Raw genomic sequence first — 21094 nt, 5'->3', positions numbered from 1 at the left:
TGGCCCATCAAGGCAACTACTGCTTAATTACTTGAACCTTGCTCTGCTGAGTAAGGCAATAGTTAAATATCCTTCCAGATCCACAGACCTCTTGCCTGTTGATATCGCTTTCTTTGCCAAGAGCATAAAAATGTACACTTCACTAAACAGCAACCTTAACAGCAACCCTACACTGTATTAACAATGTTTCTCCTTCATAACACCAATGGAATTTTTAAACACCAACAAAAAATACTAGTATTCAGTTAAAAAAAAAAACAACCTGATGACAACAATCTTTTTAATGTAGACACATGCAAAGAAAACACCTCACGTCTACGTTAGTGTTTTTTAATTAATGTTGCAAAAGTTTCCTAAGAGATCACGTATACTGTTTTTCTGACAAATGTTTTCTGACATATTATTTACTATCTTTCTATTGGCAAATAGAGCACATTTTAATTGATATGTTATAAAGCAAGCACACTTCTAAAATAAAAATTGAACAATTATTTTCCTAAAACCATGACTTTGAATAGCAATTACTGTCACAGCAATTGATTTCTCTCATTGTACTTGATAAGAGCATTGTGTTTATGATTATGATGTGCTAGGTTCAGCCATCCTTACTTGTGTTAACTAATATACACATGACAAGCAGCTCCAAAGATTGCAGCAAGATTAGCTGAAGTACAAAGCACTGTAAACATAATATTAGGAGTCTGATATGTATGAGAGCAGTATAAATTTTTTTTCATGTTTTAATGATTAATTAAATTGCTCTGAATCACACAGCTTTACAAACACTGTTATAAGTAGGAATATTTCAATAATTAGCAATTCTGAATGATCCTGGGAAATGTTACAGTTCCAAATTAATTGGGAAACGACCTAGAGGAAAGTCATCTTGGCTAGTCATGGAGTGGGACATACAGCTTCCAGTCGGTGGCAATGCGGTGTGTGGGGTCAGGGGAATAAATCTTGGTTGACCGTGTGGAGCTAAGACCAGCCAGTAGTGCTTGTCTCCTGGTCTAAGAGGGCACTGGCTGCTGCATCCAGTGAAAGACTGCCTGCTAAGCCAGCCCTACCATCTAGGTGATTTGGGAATGTCCTTCCCTTATTCTTGCTAGCTGAGAGAAATGCCACCAGCACCTCCATGCACTGGCTGCACCCCACACTCCATCTTCTGGAGCCGTGCAGCTAATGGCTGTAACATTTCCCTCTTCAGCTACATATATTTTATTGCTGCACATACCTAAATATGGCAGGGTTTTTTCCCCATCAGCCTAGTTCCCATTCTGAGTCAGATTTTTCCTGCCCCTGTTGTTTTAACAAAGCAATAGCTCCTGAGCTCCAGCTTTCCCCCCATAGTTTCTCCACAAAAAAAAAAAATACATAATTCTCCAAGGGAAATTTAACTGAATTGTGAAAATTTTAATTCAAAAGCCATACAAAAGCTTCAAGCCCTCGGTTCTTGCTTTCCAGACTGTAAAGCAAAAGAACTGCCTGAATATGAAGTAAATTATCTACAATGGTATTTAAAAGTTCACATATTACCAAAAATCATTTAAATGCAAATTTTAATTTATTTACATGTGTCTCAAATGGAATTCACACAAGTTAAGCAACACCTTTCAAGTTCATTTGAAACTAATTACATGGATAATTCTTCTTATCCAGATGACAGTGATTAAAAATGTTATTTCTGGATACAGTCCGGAAAATACATACATTACCATAAATAAATCTTGCATGAAGTATCTCCTGAAAGTCACATAACTGCCCCTAAAATTTGATAACTGCCCCTAAAATTTGCTTCTCATGTCTACAACTATCAACCTTATAAAAAAACCACAAAAGAATAGCAGTAAATATATATATATATATATATACGTATATATATATATATATATATATGTGGCCTTGTACTAATCTGCTTCTCCCAGGCAGAACCCTGTGTTTGGTAAAAATGCATTGTAAAGGATATCCACATTAGATTTGTTTTACCATGTCACGGTTCATTAACAGCAGCAGCACCTGCTCAGAGATGCAGTTCATAAAATTACTGACCAAGGTTTTCAATGAAGATTTACAAACATTACAAGGGCATAATGGCAATACCTTAGCTCATGAATTAAAAAATACATTCATATACAGAGAGTCAATTGAAATTATTTTTCTTTAATATATGCAAAACTTCTTAAAGATGGCAATAGAAAACCTGTATACCCTTTTCTGCAGTTCACACTGCACAGCAATTGCCATGAACAGCTCTGCAGGTATAGAAAACACTAACACATAATTATTCTAATGTGAGAAAAGGCTGGCATTGTACACAATAGGGATCAGAATTTAAAATAAACTGTTAAATGGTATGTGCTTTTCTATTTATTTCAGTATTTAACATATATTAAGAAAAAGAAAAGAAAAGAAAAAAAAAAAAAAAAAAAAAGGAAAACCAAAGGAATAGGTTTCAATGATTTCAGATTTCTGCATTTCAACAAAGTGTTCTTTGATGCCAGCCTAACACCTACCAGGCACCGTCAATGCAGACCCACGTTATACAACAGGAAACATCAAACCTTTGTGAAGATTTCCACCTAATATCAGAGCAGTTCTTTTAACTGAGAACAGGAGGCCCCATCTAAAGAATTTACTGTTCCTGCTGTAGGAAAATGCTACCATTCTTATTTTCATGACATCTGCCTCTTAGAATCGCACACAAACGGAATACTTCCACTTGGAAGCAGATGTAACTGCTACTGATTCTCACTTAGAATAAAATAAAAGGAAGGAGGAAGGCTGGGATGGAGCAATGGACAGAGTGCTCAGGCTCTTCAACAAAATTCAGTTCAGAAAGTACATCAACACATTCTTTTGCCCTGGTAGATGAGATGTTGATCAGTGATAATCCCAAGCTTTATAAATGAAATCTTTTCAGAGACAACAGGCTAGGGGGGACCCTACTCCCACATAATAAATTCCTGGGTTTCTGTACATTAGAATCAGAGAGTTTGGATGTTTTTATGAAGGAAAGAGAAGTTTGGCAGATCAGCGTAGCAGATCTTTCTACAGAATTTCATCTTCCACAGAGTAGATGGATATGAAGATGAAAATTTCCTTCTGTCTGGAGGGACTGTTATTGACTATGGCAGAAAGATGGTAAAGGAATTCCTCAGAAAGGATCTTATTCCCTGGTGTTATGAAGAAATATACCTGGAAAACAGGGATATTGTAACATTTTAAAGAAAAGAGCCCTACTAAAATCTCAGAGGCAGTCTAGCTTTAAAGATATAATTTAACTGCACCACTACACCAGCCACTGCAGGAGGCACATTCACACATGAGCAAATAATCTCAAAAGATATTTCTTTTTAATGGCAGATAATGCTTAAATCTCAGAACCTGATATAATATTTTTGAATCAGTAGTACTCAGGTGGGTGTGGGGTCATTTATTTTAGCATCTGACCTGTGTTCCAGCTATATCTTAGAAAGTATTCAAAGTAAAGCCCCTTCAAGAAACCACAGAACAGTCAAGGTGTGAAGGCACCTCTGGAGCTCATCTAGCCCAACCCCCAGCTAGAGCAGGCTCACCTTGAGCAGGTTGCACAGGATCATGTCCAGGCGGGTTTTGAATGTCTCCAGAGATGGAGACTCCCCAGCCTCTCTGGGCAGGCTGCGCCAGCATTCCATCAGCCTCCAGGTAAAGAAGTTCTTCCTCATATTCAGCTAGAACTTCTTGTGTTTCAGTTTGTTCTCGTTGCCCCTTGTACTGTCGCTGGGCACCACCGGAAAGTGCCTGAACTCATTCTGTCACCTCCTATATGGCTACACACTCAATCCTCTGAAATCTCAAATCAAACTATTTACTCCAACTCCACAAGGGTAGCAGTAGCTTGTAGGTGGCTCCTGAACAGCTCTAACCTGACTATGATCATGTGATGATACTGTCGATCTGCTGCAACTGGATCCTGTTGCACAGTTTGTACCTGTTTTCTTTTTTGAGGAATTCTCATTAACTGGCCTTCTCTAGCTGCCCAGCCAAACAACAGTCGAAAAGTAAGGAACGACACATGTGATCCAAGCTCACTATTACTTCCACAAGGCAGTCTGAATTTTCCCATGACACTGTTTTCTAAAATACCCGAGAAGTTTGCACCACAGCTACCTGGACTGCTTAATATGTACACTACGACTAATTAAAAAAAAAAGTAAGTATACCTCTGTGAAATATAATGTAATATATATTTTATATATATAAAATTAGAATAAAATTATGTAGATATTATGGAAGAATGGAATTATAGAACAGGATTGTTTTACTTCTTAGATAATCAGTAATATAAATAACAACAACAAAAAACAGGAGTAGGTATTCATGGACTGATCCACCCAAGCACCAACACTTAGTAGCCCAGTGCATGACTGTGTACACAACACACTACAACCCAAGGATTAGATGCACAGGCTGAAGTGCTCCAGCTCTTTCGCATCTTTCCAAACTGTTTTTGGAAGTAATGAAAATTTATTATAGTAAAAGATGCTTATTGCCTTCAGGTGGCCCATTGGCTGTAGGAAGTATTTTTAATGGTAGCAGCCTTTCTGTTTCAAGATTGGTTTTGGCAGTGGAAGTCTGCAGCGTTGCAGAGAAACCAAAATCAACATTGTGGGCAACTTAACATAGCACCCCTGTGCCCTGGAGCTTTCTGACTGCTTTCCACAGGACCACCGAATATTGGTGTGGCACAGAACATTTGGACTGCTCCACAGAAGCTGAAAGAAATACATGAAAGGGAACTGAGTCTAAAAAATAATTAAAAAAAGCAGTATACTGCAAAAACCATGCTGTAAGTCCCCAGAGGAACACATTTAAAATTATTATTAGAAATGTAACCAAAATAATTTTGTTGAGCAGAAAGAACAAAATTAAATAAAATAATAAATAAAACCTCAATAATGGCATTAATAAATCTTCACAATTTAAGCTCTGAATGCATAACTGAAAACAGGGAGACTGAAGTATTGATGGTATCAACTGCATTTCATACAAATTGTATTTTAAAGTTAGCAGCATCAATAAAATATCAGTATAATACATATTAGTTTATTAGTAAGAACAGCTACCACATCCGTGTAAAATCATTTATTAATGTATATTGAATGTACAAAACCAACATAATCCTTCCTCTCCTGAGGCATAAACTCCAATAACAGTTTAAAATCATCTCTGACAACTGCCTCTACAAAGCCTGAGTTTATTGGTCTTTGCTGTGCAATGAAACATCAAAATATTTCTTGAAGGTAAGGAAGAAAGAAATGTGTTTGAACCGGGAATTTGTTATTTGTAGGAAAATGAATATAAGAAAAATTATTGATTTTTTTCATTATGTACGTGTACTGAAATGTTACAGTAAATGTAAGGAGAGTTTAAATAACTTTATGAAATAAAATAATTATTAAAAATAACTACATAATGTAAAAAGGCACACATATACATTTTTGTATTTATATTTTCCTACCTACATAATTCATGTATATATACATAAAGCTGTCTTTTCATATTAAATATACCACAAGCCATATCAAAAGCTGCTCTAGTGAGTATGAATGAATGATCAGTTATGCACACAGCCTTTATATACAACTAAAAAGCGAAAATGCATCTAGTGTACATCAGGACGCTATCCAGAAGACCAACATTCACATTTCATTCTGCCAATACAATATCAAACTAAAGTGAACCATTTAAAAGGACTCTGAAATATATTACGCAATAAAGCTCTAGATGTGATCTTTAACTCTCAGCAGTTCTTCCTTTCACCTCTTTGAAGCAGCAAATAAACAAGATTTACAATCAAAGGGGTTTAATCTAACGTAAACTGAAATTAATCTCCATAGAATAAATAGAACACAGCACCCATAAAGTGTGATTATGTTTCTTTTACTCATAGAAAAGCCTTTCATATTTCACATAAATTTATGGGTTTGCCCTTCATGGGTGAAATACTCTATATTTCTCTCAACAAGTGATGTTGTATATAAAACTCCCAGATCTAAAAATAAAGAAATTGAACTATGTCCGGTAAATTTGCAGGCAAATGATGAAATACAGAATTTATTATTTTCTGCAGTAACTCTCAAGAAGAATTCAAAATTGAATACCTTTTTTCTCTTTTAAAATAGATGTGTTTTTACTTCAGCTGGTTTTCAATTATTTTGTTGATTTATGCTAATACAAGATGTAAAATTAAGGGCAAAAAAAAGCCTTATTTATTCTAATCATGGTCAATTAGTATATCTGGGGGAAAAGGACTGAAGACCAATGCCACATTTCAGCAGCCTTCTAAACTAAAAGATTCAAATTATTTCAAGAATTTTTATTTTGCTTTCTCCTCTTCCACTGCATTGCTCCTCTAGTGCAGAAGTTATCCTCTGATAACAAATCACAGAAATATAAACTACACTTAGAAAGCCACTAAGCCACGTCAATATTGTTTAGCATATTAGCCTCAAATACAATCAAGAAATTTAATACATTGCATAATGAAGTTTTCCCTTCATTATGTAACATTTTCAATACCTTTTCCAAAAAGGAGAATATATTTGAAGTGAGAGCTGTAAAAAAAAAATAACATAACTCTCCTTGTTAAAAGCCCTATTAACATGAAAATTTCCTGAAGACAGATATGGATTTTTAGATTTCCAAGCCAAAGAAGCATCATAAATGTTCTGTAATTCTACTGTATAAGGAATACAACCCCCCAATTCCTCTTCACCTAATATTTTAGAATTTCAACTGAAAAGACTCAAGGCATGTAAGGAAATAAATATAATTTTGAAACTACAGAGTGTTTTCCCAAAATATCACAAAAAGTTATTGAAAACATAGAAAAGCAATTATGATCTAGAATGTAATTTAGCCACAGATGCAGATTAAATTAAGATTTAAAATTTTAAATAGATGATGTAACTACTTTCTAATGTGTAATTTTTAGTGTGGCTTTTGGAGTCCACAGCAGAGTTTCCATAATTTTGTATCTTATTGACAAAATGCGTACACACACACCTCCCACACCACACCATCCTCCCCCCTTGAATCCCAATAAATAAATTAAAAATACAAAACCTTCCACACAAAATGTTTCATTTGGTACCAGGAATTTTTACTAGAACATTTTTTATTATTATTTTTATTATTTATTATTTAACATTTATTATTAAAAAGCTCATTGAATTAATACCTTTGAATTCAGGTGTCTCTTCTTTAAAATTGATAATTAGATTTCATATTTTAGGATCTATGAAATCCACACAGTCTAGCAGTTGCTTTTCACCCTTCCTGTGATTTACTACAACTCAACACAAGGACCCTGAATATTTCTCTACCACCATAAACAGATTGTTCATTTCTTCAATGTCACTCATTCCACAGCACACCATGCCAACTGCGGCTGCAGAGACAGGCTGGCAGAGCACTTCAGAAAGCTGCTTGTCACTTGCTAGAATGGACAATGACACTATTGCCTAAAGGAAACCCTAATATTTTTCAGTTCCTTTATTTTTCTTGGTATTATTTTGCCTTCATCAGCTTTTGCCCTAGTTCACTATGTACTTACATCTGGAAACAAACTTCGGAAGTTAACTTTGCAACTGTTATATACACCTTGTCAGAAGAAGGCATTTCTTCTGAATTGTTTCTGTTTTGAATTAAAATGACAAAAGCAAAATTTCAAGTTCATTTATCACAGATGAAAACCTGTTCTAGTTCTTTTGTTTGAAGTATGGTGAACTAGAGTTTCATAAAAAAATGACCAGGAATAAGCATGCTAGAAGACAAATAGCTGTGAGCGCCAACATTGTTTTAATCTAAGAAAACAATTGGCTAATTGGATTTTAAAAAATACAATATAAAATATTGGGAATCAAAACAAAAACACAATATGAATTATCTTTGACGCTTAGGAAATAAAGCATAATGCAGCTGTAAAAAGATGCATCCCTGAAAGGAGAACATTACAGAGCCATCTCAAAGTATGGGAGTCTGCAAAGCACCAAGTCTTAAAAAAAGAGCCATACTTTTGTCAGGAGTCTCGGGAAGTACATTTCAGGTGCCACCTCCTGGGACCTCTGCAGTGAACACTACTACATAAGTGGCAGTTTTGATTCCAGTGAGATTTTATAAAAGCAGCAGTGACAATATGTTTTTTGGAGTGCTAGGCTACAGTACCATACAGAATGAAGAATGCAATTTAAGATTTTCTTACGTCTAGGAAAACAAGAAATCTTTCAAATCCCATTACTGTCACCCAGGCCTTCACCCTAAAACTCCTCTCTGCACTTAAACAGCTCCAGAACCTATTTCTAGTTAATATGAACTGAGCAAAAATTAGGATTAGCCTTTCAGCAGGCACAATGGACAGCTCTCGCTGTATTTGATGCATATCAGAAATAAGAAGTTCAAAATTTTAAATGCACCTACTTGGAAGAAGGAGAAGCCCGTACCTGCTGTACACCCACCAAGTACATAGGCCGCCCTCAGATATCAAGTTGAGCAACTATTTTGTACTTTGAGGAACAGTGTATGTTGCAATCAAAATATGGCAACTGCTAGTGCACTCGCATGCGCTTCCAAGTGACTCAAAGGATGAACACAGAAAGAAGAAAACCAAGAATGAAGTAATGGGAAACAGTTCTGTTCACTAAGGGATTATACATAAAAAAAGATGAGGATACAGTGGGTACATACCACAGTCCACCCTGTGGTTTTACTTGCATAACCACAGAAAGGACACAAGGAAGCGGGATGGAAAATCTATCTTGACCCTAGAGGCATGGATACATGAGTTGCAAGGAAAAACAATCACAGAAGGGGATCCTTCCAGGAAAATTGCTGCTCCAGTCTCCAGCAGGAAGTTCCCCAGATAGACTAGAAGGGTTGATCTTACTCGTGATCTTAATGAAGGGAGTTTATTAAAAGGTTAGATTTATACTGGGCATAAGGAAGAAATTCTTTACTGTGGGGGTGGTGAGGTGCTGGCACAGGCTGCCCAGAGCAGCTGTGAATGCCCCATCCCTGGCAGTGTTCAAAGCCAGGTTGGATGGGTCTGGGAGCAACATGGTCTAGTGGAAGGTGTCCCTGTCCATGGCAGGGGAGTTGGAATGAGATGACCTTTAAGGTCTTTTCCAACCCAAACCATTCTGTGATTCTATGAAATGACTCATCCATTGTTTTGAAGACCAGCCAAACAGTGGGACTGGGGAATCTCCTTTGCCTGCATGTGAGTCAGAAGTGGTTGCCTTCTCAGGAAATATGAATATATCAAATAACTCTACAGTGATGACAAAGTTTCTGGGTGATTCAGAGAGTGGAAGACATGAAGCTACATTCTACAATTCAAAACAAATATTAAAAAAAATAAACCAACCAACTCAGATTGGCCCCTGCAGTACAGACATGCTTGTCCCAGTGGAATTCATACAACTATTTGCTTCTAAGTGAGGTGAAAACTGTTTAATGCATCACTGCATAAAAATCAATTTTATTCTAGCCCCAAATGTAAAATCCATTTTGCTAAGATAACTTGATTTTCATGTTACCAGAAATTTTTCTAATTTAGATTTGTAAGACTTCTGCGTTTTCTGAGAATCCAGATGTAGCGGACATGATCTGAACCTGACACACTGCATTTTGTCTTTCTTAGAGAGAGCAATATTTGATCTCACAAAGATAAGCATGTCAAAATCAAGCTTTAATTTATCATCCTTTATTTTAACAAAACCAAAACATGAAGCCAGGCCGACACACCAAAGGATGCTGGTAAAGAGAAGGAAATCACCCACTGCAAAAAAAAAAACAACAACCCACACCCAGAATGATCGATTCGGGTCCTGAGCTCTGACACAACCCGCTGAAATCCAGCCATCCACTCCCACTGCATGAAACGCAACCGGAGTGACTGTGTGGAGCTTGGGCACACAGTCACACATATGGTGGTGATAAACCTGGTCCTTCAGTATCTGCTGCAAGGTAGCTCATGCTATTAGTCCTCATCCTAACCTAAATGCCCACCCATTCCTCCTGCAATACAGACTGGGTATATTTTGAATGTTGTTTTCTCTCACTTGTAATGCTCACAGGAAGATTTATCAGAAAGAATGTACCCCAATCTTAAATGACCAGGGTTTGTCATGGAATTTCTTAAAGCACACACAAAAGAAGGATTTTCAAACCTTCAAAGTATCCATATTACTTAATACTGCTCTACTTAAGACAAATTGGAAATTCTATAATTCACAATATTAAAGAGACCTGTTATGGAAGCAAGTAAAGGGTACCATTCCAGCCAGACATAAAATCCACCACCACTGGCAGCTCCACCCCAAGGACCAGAGACCACGGAAGGAATCATTCTGAGAGCATAAAGATGTGCTTGATTAGTAAGCAGTTGATACTATGTATTTGAAACAGGCTTTAAAAAAACAGGTAAGACAGTAGCAGATGCATAAAATTACCTATTGCAAAAATACTAATAGCTGACCTTTATCACCTGTACAATTTCACGTTTACCTGGGTTTTTTTGATTATGAGACAAAACAACATTTCTTACCAGGACTCCTGTTTCAGGTTACTGATAGAAATAATTTTCCAAAAAATCTGTGAGTACTGTTATAAATTCTTAACTATAATTTTATTTAAAAGCAGGTATAGAAATCAAGAGTTTCCTGGCTCTCAATTCCGGATTCATTCAGATTGTATATAACAAAAACTATCAAATACTGAACATTGTCATATTTTATGCAGGATAATTTTTATCATGTATTTTTATTATTTTTATCCATGATAATTTTTATGCATGACAATTTTTATGCATTTTTTAAGAAAAAGTAAATAATGTTATCAGAAAATAAAGACACTTCATACACTGTTATCAAATGCCTAAAATGTCCTGGCTACATACTCAGTTAACACAACATATTCGTGTAAGACTTGAAAACACTGAAAACTTCTTTATCACTTGTAATTTAGGAAAAAAAAAAAAAAAAAAAAAAAAGCACCAGGCTTTAGCATATTGAAGTGTTTTACTGATCAGGGTAATACAGGAACAGACTTTAATGTGGGGACTGCATTTCTTCAGTATGAGAAGAAAGATCGCTCACATTTGCTGCCTGTAAAATTTTGTGATGAGATCTGTATTGCTTCAAAGCAGGTGGAAAAAAAGAATCACACACTTCTCAAGTTGTGTGACAGCAAAAAGTCTTCAGGCACTCACTAAAGCAACGCAGATGCCACAGTTTCTATAAGACTGTTAGGAATCTGTTACTACTCTTACATATATTTCTGCTCTTAGAGAAAAGGTCACTGAATAAGTGGATACTATGAAACCTTCCAGTATAAAAACAATAAAATTAAATAAGGCGGGGGGGGGGGGGAAGTCCACCATGAGTATTATAGTCTGGAGCAGTACAGTTTCTGTACTGTTTTTAAAAAATAACTTTTATTTCTATAACTTCTTATTATAGGACATACAATAACAGTACCTTGGTAGATCAAGTATTAATTACAGCTCTAATAATAACTTTTGTGCATATATATATAAAATAATAGTTTCAAATAATTTCCTTACAGAACAAGATTTTTAAAACAGTTGAAACATTGGAAAAATTCTAAAAAATGCTTGTTATTTTGATGTTTCTGATTCAAGAAGTAAAATGTGCATTTCATCTTTTACTTGGGAACACACACCCTATAAAGGAACTGTTTTAAATTATACTTTTGAATGGTCATTAAAAACCCCCTGTTATTGTCAAATAAACCTGTTTATTGGTTTGGCTAGGCAGCCAGGGTTAACAGGGTTATGCCACATGCTCAGAAATACAATAAACATAATTATAGATGGAAGAAATGCAAATGCACACTTATCAAAGCAGGTTGAAACATGTTTTGTTATCAAGCACATTCAAATAGTCTTTAAATACAATTATTTTCTAGGTCAATAATCTAGTAAATGTGACCTGGGCTATTATTGTTACCAACATAATCTGCTACCGCTTTAATACACTGCATTCTCATCCAGTAAAACAAACAAACAAATCCATATTAAAATAACTTTGTTAGCTACAAAATGTTGAAAACAAGTTTTCAGATAAAGGCTTGAATACTATCAACCACTTTGGAGAAGATATATTGGTGCTGTGTTTGGGTATGATTAACTCTGTCCACTAGTGTGGAAAAAAAAAAACCCCAATAAATTAGTTATTGCTAAATTTTCATATCAGAAATATTCTTCTGCTTGTTTCAACTAGTGATCCTGTAGAGAAAACATCTAATTTAAGAACTACTGAAAGTTTTAATGGTGTCTATACTGGAAACTTTTCATTCTAACTTTCTTAGTCCAGTTTTCTGTAAAGGACACAAGTATTTTTCCTACATTTATTTACCACACATTGCAACTACCAGTCCAGTGACAAACAACCTGCCAGTTTCTTCTTTGGGTCGTTTATGCGGACCAACCATTTGCTAGCTCTGATGTCAGCGAGGACACAATGCTCACAGCAGTCACAAGTCGGGAGTGTCACTGTGATATTATGCATGAGTGTTTGGTCCTGTGATATGAAAATAAATGGACTTCTAATACCTATAAATACCCTGTGCCTCTGGGCATAACACGGGGGGGGGGGGGGGGGGGGGCGGCTGGAAACAACAGACCCACACAAAGAATGTCGTGGTCAGTGTCTTGGAAAGAGCCAGTTACCCAAGCAATAGACCTAGGCCAGTCTTCCCAGCATAGTTATTCAACATGGGAACACAGTGCAATTAAGTAACTTTTTACATGAATTCATGTCATTCTGGGGCATCTCTCCCTTCTGCTTTTCCTTTCAGGTTCTGCTTTGCAAATGTGAATATATGCATGTTATTGTTTCTGTTTTTTCCTTATAAACGCAATCTGAGAGCTCCGGCTCCAAGACATCTTACCTATGTCTACAGACACATTAATACCAATTCAGTTGTCGAAGAGTACCATACAAATTTACATCAAGATTTTTAAATATATGTTGCTAAACACTATTTCTCATCATAACCATCAAACCTCAGCCTGAACCACATGTGCCTCTGGAGGGTGCCCTGTCGTTAAGTTTTGTACCTTGCTTGGATTACTGAGATGCACTACTCACAACATTTCCTGATGGCTTTACATATTTCTGCAACTCGGTTCCTGAGGTTGATTATTAACGTTCTGCTGCAGATAGCTGCAAGCCCCTAGTGCCAGCTGAAAGCCTTGGTTATACAGCTATTTTGGGACTGAGTCAAAGGCAGCGGTGGCATAGCTGGCAGCTACCCTGCAGCTTTTCTCTGTGTCCGGGGGATTCCATGGGCCTTGGCTTGCGGTATAGATTACTGCTCAGGCAGAGGGATCACTTCTTTTCGCAGGATCACAGTGAGTTTGCATTTACCCGGAACAAACTATATCAGATAGACCATCACACCAGAAGGGCTAATGCAATATATCTGTAGATACGGCTTCACCATCAAAAAGACTATGGGTCACCTTTTCTAAGCCTGCACAGAGCAGGAACAAATTGCTTGTAGGTTATCTCTGCTATTTGTCACAGGGTCCCTCTGTTTTGGACAGACTTTGCTTTCTTCTGTAGGAGTTTGTCATCTTAAGGTTGGCATAAGCATCATCATTTTTTAAATCTTGCTAGCTTCCCAGGGAAAACCAAAGAAAAACAACAAGAACACACCACAAAAAATACCACAGAAACAAACAAACAAAAAAGCCCCAAACACTACTAACTGACTTTTAAGCAACCAGCATTCTATTGCTCGGTTTATGGTGAATGAGGAGAAATGGGATGCTTTGTATCAGCTACTAAACCAACTCTCCATTAGCCAATGTATTGGGTACAAAGGACTTCAGGGTCTGCTCATTTCTGCCCCCCCGTTTTGGTGACAGCAGTTAACAAAAGCTGCTCTGTTCACGGCACTTAAGAGTCTGATTCTTCAGGTACAGTCCCTCAGAGCACAGTGATTAAAGTGAACAGAAAAGCTGTACTGTGAACTTGTGAAATAAATGCATGGCAGTTCTGGAAATACAGAAAGTACCATTCATGGTTATTGGGGAATATCTTCACAGCGAGATTTCAAAGCACCGTAACTAATCCCTGTATATTCAAGTTTGTGACATTTTATAAGACAGCTGAACTTTTAAGAAGTCCTACAGTGGAGTTTTGTTCAGCTCCTGGAACAGCTGTCCACTTGCAGCTGAAGCCACTTCCTGCACTTGTGCCACAACCAAATTCCATGCATCACTGACTGACTTTCCCAATTAATCCCTAATGCATGGCGGCATTAGTAGTGATTTGGGGTGCCGGATTAAAAATCAAAAGCTGTTGATCAGAACCATCATTTTTAATAATTCTTTCAAAGAGTTTACACAAATTCACATACATACGTTACTAGTTGAAGTCGGTATAGCTGGCTTCTTGTCATCACTGTACTATATAGTACGTATCTAGCTAATCTTTACAAAGTACGTGTGAAGCTTGTACCACTGAATATGAAATATATGAAAGATGCCAGCAGCAGCCTGTAGTTACAGGGCAATGGCCTGGATCCCCCACTGGTGTAAATTAGAAGCTACAGTTTCAAAGCTTCCTTGCAGGCATTTCTTAAGATTAAGAAGCTAGTTAAGATATTGGTTTGATGGAAAAGAATCAGCATGATTTCAGTCGGAAGACAGAAGAAGCAATTTACCTGAAGAAGGTGACAAAGAACTGCACCAGATCCATGATAGTATTGTGCTGTGAGAAGGCAATCTGCAAATAAAATAGAAGTAAATTACAACAATTTCAGAATCAACAGCTCTTTTTAGCCTAGGGCTTTATGGCTCCATGGATGATTAGTTTCAAGTGTAATTTCAGTCTAGTATGCACACACCTGCATTTACCATAAAGTGAGATGAGCAACTAACTCCCATGTCTTTGCCTGTGTGAAAATACAAACAATGGAATATAGTCTTTCCATTGAAGTAAAGTTAATAGAAATAGCCATGTAAAACTCGTTTGATAAAAACAATTAAAACAACATGCAAAAATATTAACAAATCATATTAATGTAAGTTGCTGGCTTTGTAGTCAACTGTTTTAACTATCACCGTTTTCCATTTTTATAAAACACTGAAGTTTTAGAAATGACAAAAGATGTCTTGTGCTTCAAATACATTTAAAATATTTTAATTGCATAATATTAAAATTCACACATATGCTAATTTAAAAACCAGATAAATCTTGTGCATAATAAAACAAACTGTTTCAAAACAAATTATTTTAAAGACAAAGTAACAAATATTTTAGGCTGCATTTTTACAGCCTTTCCAGAGTATGCATTAATTCAACTCCTTTACTGTAATTGTCCACAAAGATTTAATAGTTATCTCTAAGACAGCATATACACACAGACACACATTCATGCTTGCATGCAATAGAGACTATAATTATTAGTATAATTACTTTTTGCTAATGTTAAGAACAGTACTTAATATTTAAGTTATATCTACAAATATCCTTAAGTCTCTGTGTCTTGTTCAGTTATTCATAGGGTATAATTACCAAACTGAAGAAATACAGAATTTTCTACTATGAATTGCACAAAGTGTTATCTAACCGTATTCCCATCCTGTTCAAATAATTGTTGTTTTTAGAGATCTTTGTGCATTTAAGGTCTGATCTTGACTAGCAATTACACCAAATGACTCTGATTCTCTTTCACAGCTCACTTGTGACCTTTTGAAATGATAATGCATGATAATCAAGGAATTTTTTAAAAATTATTTTATTTTATTTTATTTTAGGGCAAAGCTGTAGTGTAAACTTCAGTATTATAATGGTGTTACTGTGCCTTGTGCCAGCTAAACAGAGGTAACCATAGGTCAGATTACTTAAAAGTCTAAGGAACAGCATGTTAAGTACATTATTCCAGGAATAAGCACAGGGGGCACCATCATGCAAACACATCTCTAAAATGTAATTTCTCCTTTCTTTTCACTAATAATATAGAATTGCAAGCAATGCAATGGTATTCAGGAGCTCTGAAATTCAGTACAGAAAGCTTGGTAAATGAATCACAATATAATTTAGTGTACTAAACTCCTTGAGTGCTATCATCTGCCTCCTCTCTAGAGAGGAAATATAAATGTGCCTAGCTTAAGTAGATTGTTGTGTTTGCATCAGGGCAAAACCTATCTGGCCTGGGAGCCTGTGGAAAAACAAGAAGCTGAAGGTCATGTGGGAATGAAGCAGGAGAGAGAAGGAACTCTCTGACTCACTAGTTAAGTTTAATCTACAATTGTTTTCTGATTTGTGCAACATAAGCAGAAATTTTAATTTCTCAGAAACTTTGACTACGGTCATGATGGATACTGTATCAAAGTGAAGGGAGATTAGGGACTAAAAATATTAGAAAGTTGGAGAGAAATTGCAGAGTCACAAAATTTTCAAAATATCTGTTAATGAGAATGTAACCTTTATTTTACATAGAAAAGATAAAATCTGAGAAAAGATCTGCAGATTAGTCTGGCCCAATATAAAGTGCATCCCAAGCATAAACAATTCATGTTTAGGAATACCTTGTATGAATAAAAAAAGCTTTGTATGGTCCATTCTAATTTTAAATACAGGTGGTTGGATTGCCTTCAAATAATACTTAGCATTCAAATTAATTTCTGGCTTTTCCAGAATGTTTTTTTATTAACTGCTGGCTTTTCCAGAATGTTTTTTACAAATATCATACTTCAGGAGTAAAATAACACAAAGAGAACAAAAAATTCCAGCTTCAACAGCATTCACCTCTTGTGACCTCTTAACAAGCTATTTATTTATATTATAAAATATATAAAATAATAAAATATTTCTATTTTGCATTATTTAAATTATTTTCATTCAAGGTGCCAGCATTCATTAACAGCATCTGTTAGTCTAGAAACAGCTACAGTCAAGGGAAAGTCCTGCAATTAAAAACTGCAATCTGATCGCAATCATATCAGGAAAATTTTACCTCAGATTTCTCTAGTAAGCTGTAGTGCCTTTATTTCTCTTCTTCAACATATAACAAATAGGAAGTAAGCAGATTTACAACAACTTAATGATTTTATATGTCTATTCATAATTAAACGATTTGCGTATACCTAAGCTCAAGATGGGACAGATCGTTTTTGCACAAAACCAGACACAAAAGTAATGATTCTACATTTTCCACCTTCTATTAATCAAATCATCTACTTCAGACAATTGTGATGTTCTTTTGCTGGTGTTCATGTTTGCAAACCTGTGGAAGAACTTCTGTCTGCAAAACTTTCTAGTTTGGTTGTATGGCATTCTTTAAAATACTTGTACTTCAGAGCAAAACCACAATAAAATATAAAGTTCCATTCCAGAAATAATTTCAGACTTTAATCAAACATTGTCTTCTAATCATTACATTAGAGTTCATGTTTAAAAGATGAACTACAGTATTTTCTGAAGAACAGTACCATGCATCTTAGACTAATGTCAAGACAAAATATTAACAAAAAGAATACATATTTTAATTACAAGTAGATCATGAAAGAAGCAAATACATGTGAATCTAAGCCTGACACAAAGAACCATAATACAATTAAAAATATTTATTTCCATGGTATTTTCATCTAGATATGAATGTTATTGTCCTTTTTCTTGTGCCTACATAGAGAGGGAAAAATCTTTCAGTTCCTGGTTTTCACATTAGACTTAAAGATACTGGAGATTAATACCTTTTGTTAATTTTTATTATCCCTAATTAGCCCTCAGTTTCACCAAAATGTCTAATAAGCCGATGGATCCCAGAAGTATTATCTCCCTCTTCTCTCATAAATGAAGATCAAGATCATGTCCATCATTTGCTATGGAATAGAATCACTGAGTGCCATGTGGAAAAATAATTTTCTATGGAAAAGGATAGCTTCTATGAGTGAACATAGAATTTCCAGCATAAAACATTTCCCCTGAAGAAAGACGAACAATAACACCTCTGCTTTACAAAGCTTAACACTGAAAACTGGAAGTTAGGTTACTTATAGTACTATAAAACATTGCTTTAAACACAATTTCTCACGCAGATGCTAATTCACCAGCATTAGATTTCTAAAAGAGAAATTAGGATTCTCAATATGGCAGCTAGAGATATGGTTATGGATGCACATATATTTCAGTACCTGTCCTCAATCTATGTTTCTCTTCAGAGGCAAGCTTATAGACAGCTGTCTGTCATAAATGTTATCAAACAGTTTTCTTACCTTCACAGAAACAACTAGAAAACTTCTCATCAGCTACAACAGTTGAAGTTCTTTTCCCTGTTTGGTTAGGTTTAAAGGTTTTCTGTGACTTTATGATCCAATACTGTTACAAACATAATCACAGGTCTTCCAGAAATCTATAAAATTAATGTCTATTTTTCTCTACATATTCTGCTATTGACAGCAAAGAAAAATGGATTAATTTTAAAAATTAAGGTAAATCAGAAGTTATCATTTTCACAATGAAGACATCCAAAACTCTAACCCAAACAAAAAAGAACCATGTTCTGAGGGCTTCAAGATATACCATAAAAATCTTTAGTCTGGTTTCATAACAGTACTCAATTTTATATTCCTTAGAAATTGGTTGCAGTATTGGAATATCCCTTGAATACAAACAATGCCATTTGATTTGTAGCTGACTTAAAGTGTTGACATTTGTTGCTAAAATATTACTAGCAGGTGAGTATTAAATTATCAAGTTATAATGTATTTGCTGAAACAAAAACATTACAGGACTTAGAAATTCCTAGTTTTGTACTCCAGTAGGACAAAGTCTAATCTCAGCAACTGGTTCACAGGAAAACCTAGAAGCTGCTTGAGTTTCCCCTTAGCTTTGTGCATTTAAAAAAACTTTTTTAAAAAAAAAGTTGTTGTGAAACACCTCCATCAAGAATGAAAGCTGTCCTATGATTAGAGGATCTCTACCTTGAGCAATGTGACAAAAGACAAATTTTTGTGAGGTAGTTTGGAATGCTCTTATGGTGGTGAAAGTCCAGCTATGAGGATCTACGGTAACAAGTAACAAGAAAGAGCTGTATGCAGTAATATTTTTTTCCACAAGATAGAAATAGGTTAAGCTCTTTTTGATGCTCAGAACAGAGGACCCCGAACCAAAATAGAATTTGGGAAGATTGGTCATTTTTTGGATATTAGATCATATATACCTTTCTTGCGTGGAGTAGAAATGCTAGGCAAGGGAGGAAGAAGAGTTGATAAGGTAGGCAGGTTGTAACAAAAAAAGGAATGGATAGTTTATAACCTATGAAACAGAGAGATAAGTGTGTGCAAGGAAACTATAATGTGACATAAAACTCATGCTTCTGCTAAAGCCAAAGCTTTGTGCATCCTGAAGCCAAGGTTCATCTTGTGAAGGAGTTGTGAGGAGCAGCAATGAATCCAAACTACTTCTCTCTAAATTAGAGAAACATTAAACACTTTCACACAGAGGCTAAAAATGCCACATATCTATTCTATATATTGGCTTTCCTAAAACTTGAAAATGAAATTTTAAAGTAAATGTATCTGAATTTTGCCACGTGGAACATGGCAAATCTAGTCAAGTGTGGGATGCTAGTCAGAATTAGTCAGCTAGTTGATAATAATCAGCAGAGGTAGGAAGGCAATTCATAGGTGAGTGATTCTAAAATAGATGTGGGACTCTCATAACACGGAATAAATTACCCTATGGAGCTGCCGTTTCTCTCTGCTAACAACATAGGGAGCGTATGATTAGTTTAGACTATAGACCTAATGTCAAACTTAGAATATAAATAATGTTAGGTGAGATAAATTTCTCCCATAGTTTCTAAGAACTGATTGGGTATTTCTGTAAAATAATGTAATGCTAACCCAGGAAAAAGAAATATTTCTTCTTGCTAGGACGAAATGATCAGAGAAGCAATACATAACTAAGTGCCTGCTCACAGAAACCCCTTGCTTTTTACTGTGTTGATGCCAGTAAATAATTTAATCCAATGTTGACAAACAGTCCTCCCAGATGATGAGAACGAGTGACAGCAAAACTTTCATACAGGTAACAACAAAAAAAATGAAAGATAAAGAAAATCAAACTCGGAATCATTGCCTTCACCATCAAGATTTGATAAACAGCTTTCATAAATTATCTCTGCATGCTGAAGTCCTGTCTCTTATGATGGCATACACTAGATTATCCAAATCCCCACCCCTTTCTTTCTCAAACAATGTAAAAATTACAGGATATTATTTCCACTATTCAGTCATGAAAGGCTGAAAGACAATCTAGGTTTGTATTCCAGTGAGATGAATGACATTCCTAAAGAAGGTTTTTACAGCTTAATTTTTTCCTGCCTTGCACTTTGCCTATTGAATTAAATAGGCATACACTGCTATTTCACTGCCTTATTTAATTTTGTGTTCATGTACACATGCAGACAAATGCATGCCACACAGAAACCCTCAGTTCAGAACTTCCAGGAAGTGAAGCAAAAAATCTGGGGGAGGGGAACAGTTATCTAAGTTACAGTTTAATTCAGTATGCAAAATATCTTCGTTATGATAAATTCAGACATTATTAAGAAATTGAAATAATGAGTGTTAAAGTCAATGAGAGAATGAAAGAAAATGAAAAGGCATAGACAAGGGAGAAACAACGCATTTCAAAATCAAATAAAAAGATGAAAAGTAATCGATGCAAAGACATATAATACTGGAAAGTTATTTTAGCCATAAATCTTTGCAGGATTGAGTTCTTCTACACACTGTGTGTGAAACAGCAGATTTCTAGATAAAACCTTCTGAAATTCTGGTTTTTAAAAGCTCAGCTAGATTAAATGGACAGGCAGGAAAATTAAGTATAGAAGTGAAGGGAATGGATTGAGGGAATTTGTCAGGCATAGCTTAATGACTAAATTCTACTACAAAGAGAAACATTGCAGAATGATAGGGTTTTGCTCATCAAACTACATTAAGGAAAAGCCATTTCTATCACTTGCTAGAATCAGATTTCTCTCTCTCTCCATCTTTCTTGTTATGACTTCT

At 35.6% G+C, this 21094-nt stretch overlaps 1 protein-coding gene across 6 annotated transcripts in view; it reads right to left on the bottom strand.

Annotated features, from left to right (window-relative positions):
* ATRNL1 (attractin like 1) overlaps positions 1-21094 on the bottom strand; it is a 570901-nt gene that overhangs the window by 284447 nt on the left and 265360 nt on the right. For all 6 annotated transcript variants that reach the window (XR_013930596.1, XR_013930597.1, XM_080403249.1 and 3 more), the window contains exon 25: positions 14737-14798. Coding sequence is in view for 4 of the 6 variants with exons in the window: in XM_080403249.1 (XP_080259375.1) it covers positions 14737-14798 (62 nt within the window). In the remaining 2 variants the exon portion in view is untranslated. The remainder of the gene's footprint in view (positions 1-14736; positions 14799-21094) is intronic.

Source organism: Falco punctatus (assembly GCF_963210335.1).
Source record: "Falco punctatus genome assembly, chromosome: 9".
Lineage (NCBI taxonomy): Eukaryota > Metazoa > Chordata > Aves > Falconiformes > Falconidae > Falco > Falco punctatus.
Note: the sequence above shows the minus strand (reverse complement) of the source record. Positions and strands in the feature narration are given on the sequence as shown.